This window comes from Branchiostoma floridae, chromosome 4 (assembly GCF_000003815.2).
Source record: "Branchiostoma floridae strain S238N-H82 chromosome 4, Bfl_VNyyK, whole genome shotgun sequence".
In the NCBI taxonomy this organism is placed as follows: Eukaryota; Metazoa; Chordata; class Leptocardii; order Amphioxiformes; family Branchiostomatidae; genus Branchiostoma; species Branchiostoma floridae.
In genome coordinates this window covers 4,461,305-4,468,611 of record NC_049982.1, presented here as the reverse complement: position 1 = coordinate 4,468,611, position 7,307 = coordinate 4,461,305, and the positions used below count along the sequence as shown (strand labels likewise).

Here is a 7,307-nt window from a genome sequence, read left to right as displayed (position 1 = left end):
GAGGAACAACTGTCATACGTAGCAAATTTCCGTCAATTGACGGAAAAACGGACGCTGGCTAGAGCCCTGGTTTTTATTGAAATACCAGTACATACGACCAGGCCTGTCTAATTTCATGAAGCCATTGGTTACATGGGCTAGGTGTGGTTGCAATGAACTTTTGAAATAAAACAAAAGCTAAGCTCTCCTCTATTTGTGGTGATTAACAACACAGTTAATTGTTTGGCATGGCAAAGTATTGGTGTCATTGCTTCCTATTTGATTTGTATTTGCACTATAATGCAGGTTTCTTTTTTGATTTTTTTCTCTGTTTATTTCTTCAGGGTGGTTCTGGCAGCATTCAGTAGTTACTTCCAGTCTTTGTTCGATGTACTAAACAGAAAAGGCCTTGTTGTTGCTGTAAGTGTAAGACTGAGTGACGGAGACAAGAATCTCAAGGCCTCTGCATTTGCCCAGCTCTTGGATTACCTGTACACTGGCAGTATTCGGGTTACTAAACAAAGTGCGGCGAACATCATGCATGCTGCCAATGGCAGGTACTTCAACTTCAAAGAGGTCAAGCAGGCTTGTATAAAGTTACTCCAGAACACAGGAACAACAGCAGATAATGGTACATGTACCATAGTCCAGAATTCAGGAACACTGGCAGGAAATGGTACCATAGTCCAGAATTCAGGAACACTGGCAAGAAATGGTGCCATAGTCCAGAACTTAGGAACAGTTGCAGGAAATTGTACTGGTACAGCAAATGGTATTATAGTCCAGAATTCAGGAGCACAAGCAGGAAATGGTGCCGTAGTCCAAAACTTGGGAACAGTAGCAGGAAATGGTGCTGGTACAGGTACAGGTGATGGTACTATAGTCAAGAATTCAGGAACACTGGCAGGAAATGGTACCATAGTCCAGAATTCAGGAGCACAAGCCAGAAATGGTACCATAGTCCTGAATTCAGGAACACAAGCAGGAAATGGCACCATAGTCCAGAATTCAGGAACACAAGCAGGAAATGGTACCATAGTGCAGAATTCTGGAGCAGTGGCAGGAAATGGTACCATAATCCAGAATTCAGGAGCACAAGTTGGAAATGGTACCATAGTCCAGAATTCTGGAGCACAAGCAGGAAATGGTACCATGGTCCAGAATTCAAGAGCACAAGCAGGAAATGGTACCATGGTCCAGAATTCAGGAACACTGACAGGAAATGGTACCAAAGTCCAGAATTCAGGAGCACAAGCAGGAAATGGTACCATAGTCCAGAATACTGGAGCACAAGCTGGAAATGGTACCATAGTCCAGAACTCAGGAACACTAGCAGGAAATGGTACCATACCCCAGAACTTGGGAATAGGTGCAGGAAATGGCCATGGTACTGGTACAGGAAATGGTGGCATAATCCATAATTCAGGAGCACAAGCAGGAAATGGTACCATAGTCCAGAACTTGGGAATAGATGCAGGAAATGGCACTGGTACAGGAAATGGTATTATAGTCCAGAATTCAGGAGCACAAGTAGGAAATGGTGCCGTTATCCAGAATTCAGGAACACAAGCAGGAAATGGTACCATAGTCCAGAATTCTGGAGCACAAGCAGGAAATGGTGCCATAGTCCAGAATTCTGGAGCACAAGCAGGAAATGGTACCATAGTCCAGAAGTTGGGAACAGTTGCAGGAAATGGTACTGGTACAGGTAATGGTACCACAGTCCAGAATTCAGGAACAATGCAAGAAAAGTGTACCATACCCCAGAATTCACAAATGCCAACAGAAAAATGTACCATACCCCAGAACTTGGGAATAGTTGCAAGAATACTACAGGACTTAGGAACAATGGCGAAAAATGGTGCCACACTCCAGAACTCGGAAACAATGGTGAGAAATTCCCACGGAGAGGAAACAGATGCACCGGCCTCTAGATCTAACGATGTCATACAGAAAACTGTTAGCATCAATAGCAATGATGGCATCCATGGGGAAAAGAGTTTACATGGTGGTGCAACCTACAAGCAAAATGAAGTGTATACATCAGCAGACAGCAGCCAAAGTACTCCTCTACAAAATGCCAGCTGTAACAAAGAGAAGCAGAAAGTTCCAACACGTGAGGAAGCTTGTAAGCCTCTCAGCAAGACATTTGAGTCAAACTCTATGCAAGATACTTCTTCAGATGATAATAATGTTTCATCAAGCTGTACCAAGGTCAAGGTAAAAGAGGAGGTACAGGAGTTCCCGTGCTTTAGTCAGTTGCCATGGACACATGATGTGCAGAAGAAAGTACTAGATGCAGATGTATATCCATTTGACAGCAACCCAAAGGGAATAAAAGCCAGAGAAGAGGATTTGAACCAGTTTCTTCTGAATGAGCTTGAGATGGAACTGGGAGGAATCCCAGCCATGGAAGATCTGGACGAGGATCCCATTGTGAGCACATCAGGTTGGATGGAGGAGGATCCAGATTGCTCTGAAGGTGAAAGGTCAGAGGTAAGGTCAACAATCGACTCTGACACAGACTGTGGTGATAGTGAAGGGGGCAGGAGGAAGAGAAAATGGTCTGAAGAGACGTTTCAGGGTAAAAAGAGATCAAAGAGGAACATGGAAACCTCAGATGTGCACACAAGTGATAGCAGCAGTGCACTGGACAGCCACTCTCCTGCAAATTACTATCCTTTGTTCATGTCAAGACAACCTTCAGCAGAGAGTAAAATACCTGGTTCTTCTCCTGTTAGAAAGGATGTGGAGAGATCCAAAATGCCAAGCAACCCCATCATGTTCTTTGGAGACTTTGGTACCACCCAGGACACAAACCTGCAGGGTACCGTTCATGTGAACAAACCAACAAACATGCAAATGGCAGTTATGTCAAAGAGAGGAGCCTTTCCTCACTCGCAGATTTCACAGCACAAAACAGTCCACAACCCCACCATTGGGGTTAAACCGAGAAGTGTTTTCATGTCATTCGGAGACAGAGTTGTCGCTCGAGATCTAGAGGTTACACAAACAAGCCGACCCACGTGAAAAGGACTGCTGAGTTTTGGAAGAGAAAAGCAGTGTGCATATTACTCAGAGCATTCAAAAGTGAAGGCCATCAATATCATGAGCCCCAGCTTGTTTCTGCTTACCAGTCCTACCTGGCAAAATATTTATCCGGCCTAAGCAGTTATTTTTGCAGGGATTTAATTTTGCAGTTGAATAGGAAATGTGTTTTTGTTGCAATATTTTAAGTTTGTGGTTGAACCACTTCTGTAGTACTGTACAGTAAAATATGTTGGACATGTATGCTGTTAATTCTTGAATTTTTGAGGTTTTATGTTCAAGTTTATGCTGTGAAACAGTACTTGCTTGTGTTTCTATTGATGCACAGGTATATGTGGTAGTATTCTATCAGACTTGCATTTAAATAGTGTAACAATTTTTGTCTCTCTCTATCATAGGTTGGACAATCCATTATAAAGTGGAATTCATTCAGAATATCATCATGGCATGTTGGACACAGTCTCTCATTGGCTGGTGTGTTATAGTATCTTATGACCTTTTTCGATTTGTAATGAGTGGGCACTGATTCTTAGTTTTGTAATGATATTTCTAAAAGATTCGTTGATCTAAATTGTTAAAGGGTAATTTTCAAGACAGAAGTCTGCAGTAGGTGCTAGGTTTGCTTAGACTTCTTATTTCTTGTCTCCAGTCAAAGAGAAACGTGTCTATCTGGCGGTTTTTGAATAAATTTTCAAACTGGTTACCATGTAACGTTACAGAACTTTTGTGTGTTTCAGACTTATGTATTCTTGTTTACACTTTTCTGTAACGTTAACGTTAGATGTTTGTTTCTAATGTGTTTATAGGATAAAGGATAGACGACCTGAATGAGGTCTTTCATTTAAGATCTTTAAACATCTTTTTATTCATTTTACGTGCATTCGAAGAAAAACACATGATTAACGTTAATAAAGCGAAGGAATACACTGATTTATTTCGTATTTCCATTTCATATCACAGAGCTTTCATCTTGTAGCCTTCATTTTCTTTCATTCCGCATTCTTATAACTATAGTAAATCGTAAAAATGACATGAAATTGATAATATAAGTTCGCCCCCCTCCCACACTTGGGGTTTGTTTACATTTTGCACTTGCCGCCGCGCGGTTGCCAGGGAATCCCTCGATATGCAAATTTTAGAACGTACCATTCCATTCGACGAGGTTGTAGTTACCTTTTATGATTAGAGTATTTAGTCCACGACTTCATCGTAGAAAGGCAAGGATTCATTATTCGTCTTCGTACACAATACACATCAATAGATACTCTGTTGAAGCGTCAGAACGATCGGCATGCGGTGTAAAAGTTGTCCGAACTTTTTCGTTCATCCCCACACAACATGAAGTGGACTCGCCGCGGCGCACTTAGCAACGCTCCGGGCGACTACCTCATCATTCCGCACTTGGACGCCGTCGTAGGTGGTCGTCAATTTGCCAGAGCAGCGTACACAACCACAACCCCTTCTGTAAGTTTTACATGTCATGTTTTACGAAGTTTCCGAACCATTCAAAGGCATTTTATCACTAACTACCCGATCTTTACCGTAAATTCACATGCACTTCGCTAACTTTTCAACAAGGGGTTTTGGGGAGGGCAAGGGTTTTGAATTCATGAAGCGTGGAAATCTTACCGGTATAACATGCAAGTAATTTCTTGTTGACAAAAAGATAGAAACGTAAGGGAAGCCGGTACGTATCTACATGTAACTGCAGATAACACATCAACAAACTGGACAGACAACCCGGTTGAAAAACTGCATTGTTGCGGTAGTAAGGAAGGGGGCGCCAGCGTCAAATCTTTGTTGAACCATGTGTTAAGAAGAGTTGTACGGGGCCCGGGGGGTATTTCAAGCCTTGCAGCCAGGTTACCACCGACGGTACTTTACACTATTTCTCGTGTTTACTAAGAAGTAATGTTAACTGTTTCTTTATTCAACAGGAAAGTGTAAATGCTAGGAACCCTGGGCAGGGCCGCTTTGCGGGGCCTGACGGGGGCGCGGTCAGTCAACATGCTGGCAGGTAAGGTTTGACCACTAACTTCTCTTCTAACAATACTGATGTACAGATGTTGGTCAGGTATGTAAGATAACTGTAATGTTAGCTGTTTTAACCTACCATTGTAAGTTGTATGTCTTTTCATGACAGCTACAGGGCTTTTTGTTGGTGTTTGTGTCCTGAATAGTTGTATTCTACATGACAGTTGTATTCTACACAACTAGTGAACATGATGTTTCTCCTTCAGCCCCCCAGGCCCCCCCTGCCCAGGTGTTCACGAAGATTTTCTCCAACATCCCAAGTCTTCCACCAGGTAAGACTCTCTGTCCCTCCTCTAGTTCTTCTTTAGTAGATCTTAACTTACTCACAAGGCATCATGCTCAAATACTTCAGTTGTGTATATAGTTCATTGCGGCATTTGTGTGTCTTTATTACAGCACTTTGCCCCATGTTAAAACAAACCCAGCTTGTTTTGGCACTTGATATGTTTAGTTTACTATGACATTGTCAAAGTTTATTTCAGAACTTGAAATGCCAAATCTATCTAGTGTATCTTGTGTTGCAGTTTGGGGTCAGGTTGTAACTCCTCTGTTTTGACACCCTGTATGTAGTAGCTATTTAATAAGAATGACAAACATTGAACCCAAACCTGGGAGGCCCCAAGCGGAGGCTCACTCAGACCACTTTCCCTGAACCATATTGTCATTACATACATACATACATACATACATACATACATACATACATACATGTCATTACATGGCAGTCAGTATTTTGTGCTTTCCTCCAGCGAACAACATCACGCTGAAGAAGATTGCGGAATATGCTATGATTTCAACAGGCACTACCATCTGTGCCGTAGAAGCATACATGGTGAGTCCCGTTTCCTCCTTGTCTGCATGACAAGTTAAAACTCATCCTTAGAAATGACAATTGTTAGATATCATATACATTCATCCAGTATCCACAATACACAATTCTGAGACAGATTTTTGTTCTCTGCCCTTGTAGTTCTTTAATCGGAACAAGAAGACGATCGAAACCGAAGACAAATCAACATCGGCAGACGCACCAGCAAGGAAGGCACCTACCTACCCCTGGATAGGGGTGGGGCCAGGCTACCAACAAGGGTGGTAAAGAGAATTCTTCAGGAATACCTGGGACAAAAATCTAAAAACATGGGAAGCAGAAAAAAAATATACTTTTATGTTTGCCTGTAGTGTTTTTAAATTCAGCATAACATAAAATTAGATCTGCGTTGGTATTTCTGATGTCTTAACCTAATGTGCAGGTACATACAGTTTGTAAAATCATGTACGTCTTTTTCTAGTTTTCTCTATATAGGCCAAGAAACAACTAATAACCTCATTATGACATTGAAAGTTATATGTGTTAACGTTATATGGTTGAAAAATTTGACATTTCATTCAGTTGTCATAACATTTTCGCATATTTGCCGTTTTTGAATGGGGAGTGTGCTATTCAACTATAGATTTAGCAACGTTTTTTTTTCTCTTTGCATTTTGGCATTTCCAAATCTTCACAAAATTTATCAATCCTTTTATAAAACCCTACACCTACATCCCTTCCACCTCCCACCCTGTCCAGGACCCATGCCAGGGGAGACCCCAAGCAGACTACAGTCTGCTTAGGGGCCGGGGTCTCCCCACCATAACATCTGTGGCATGGGTATCCTGGACTCTCAGCTTGTTACTTAAATTTCTATTTTTTTTTGCATGTTTTTTAACATAAATTTATTCATTACATACAGTCCCACTCCATTCCTACTGTCCAGAGCCCATGCCAGGGGAGACCCCAAGCAGACTTCGGTCTGCTTAGGGGCCAGGGTCTCCCTACACATGGGTATCCTGGACTCTCAGCTTGCTGTTTAAATTTCTATTCTTTTTGGCATGGTTTTTAAACTAAATTTATAGATTTAACATCCTCACACAGCCGCCACCTCATCCCCACTGTCCAGGGCCCATGCCAGGGGAGACCCCAAGCAGACTATGGTCTGTTTGCGCGCAGGGGTCTCCCCACTATAACATCTGTGGCATGGGTATCCTGGACTCTCAGCTTGTCATTTTTTCCCCCTGAGAACTCTGAGAAATTCCTATCTCAGAGTTGATTGGTTTATTTCTGTTTGTTTTTTAAAATCAAATATTCAAATCGTGTGATTTTTTATTCTTACACTCCCCATTCTTTTTGTATATACTGGCACTATATATGGCCTTCTTCGGTCAATATTGACCATTGTAAAATCCTAAGTGACATCAGCCCTACAGTG

General features: G+C 41.9%; 1 protein-coding gene across 2 annotated transcripts; it reads left to right on the top strand.

The window, feature by feature from the left end:
- The first annotated feature begins 327 nt into the window (after nt 1-327).
- Nucleotides 328-6,969, top strand: LOC118412865. Of its 2 annotated transcripts, none has more exons than XR_004830831.1 (5): nt 328-4,491; nt 4,965-5,044; nt 5,268-5,333; nt 5,811-5,893; nt 6,032-6,183. XR_004830831.1 is itself a non-coding variant. In XM_035815913.1 (5 exons), the coding sequence occupies exons 1-5, from the start codon at nt 4,366-4,368 to the stop codon at nt 6,037-6,039; spliced, it is 363 nt and encodes a 120-aa protein (XP_035671806.1). In that variant the 5' UTR covers nt 1,511-4,365; the 3' UTR covers nt 6,040-6,969. The 2 variants fall into 2 exon arrangements, 1 of the variants encoding a protein (XP_035671806.1); XM_035815913.1 differs by having other exon boundaries at nt 1,511-4,491; nt 6,032-6,969.
- Nucleotides 6,970-7,307: the final 338 nt, after the last annotated feature.

Excerpts from the sequence above, each read along its gene's own strand:
- LOC118412865 (XM_035815913.1), top strand. The coding sequence starts at position 4,366 with ATGAAGTGGACTCGCCGCGGCGCACTTAGCAACGCTCCGGGCGACTAC. Across the intron at positions 5,045-5,267 it reads GTCAGTCAACATGCTGGCAG|CCCCCCAGGCCCCCCCTGCC; the intron begins GTAAGGTTTGAC and ends TTTCTCCTTCAG. Across the intron at positions 5,334-5,810 it reads CATCCCAAGTCTTCCACCAG|CGAACAACATCACGCTGAAG; the intron begins GTAAGACTCTCT and ends GCTTTCCTCCAG.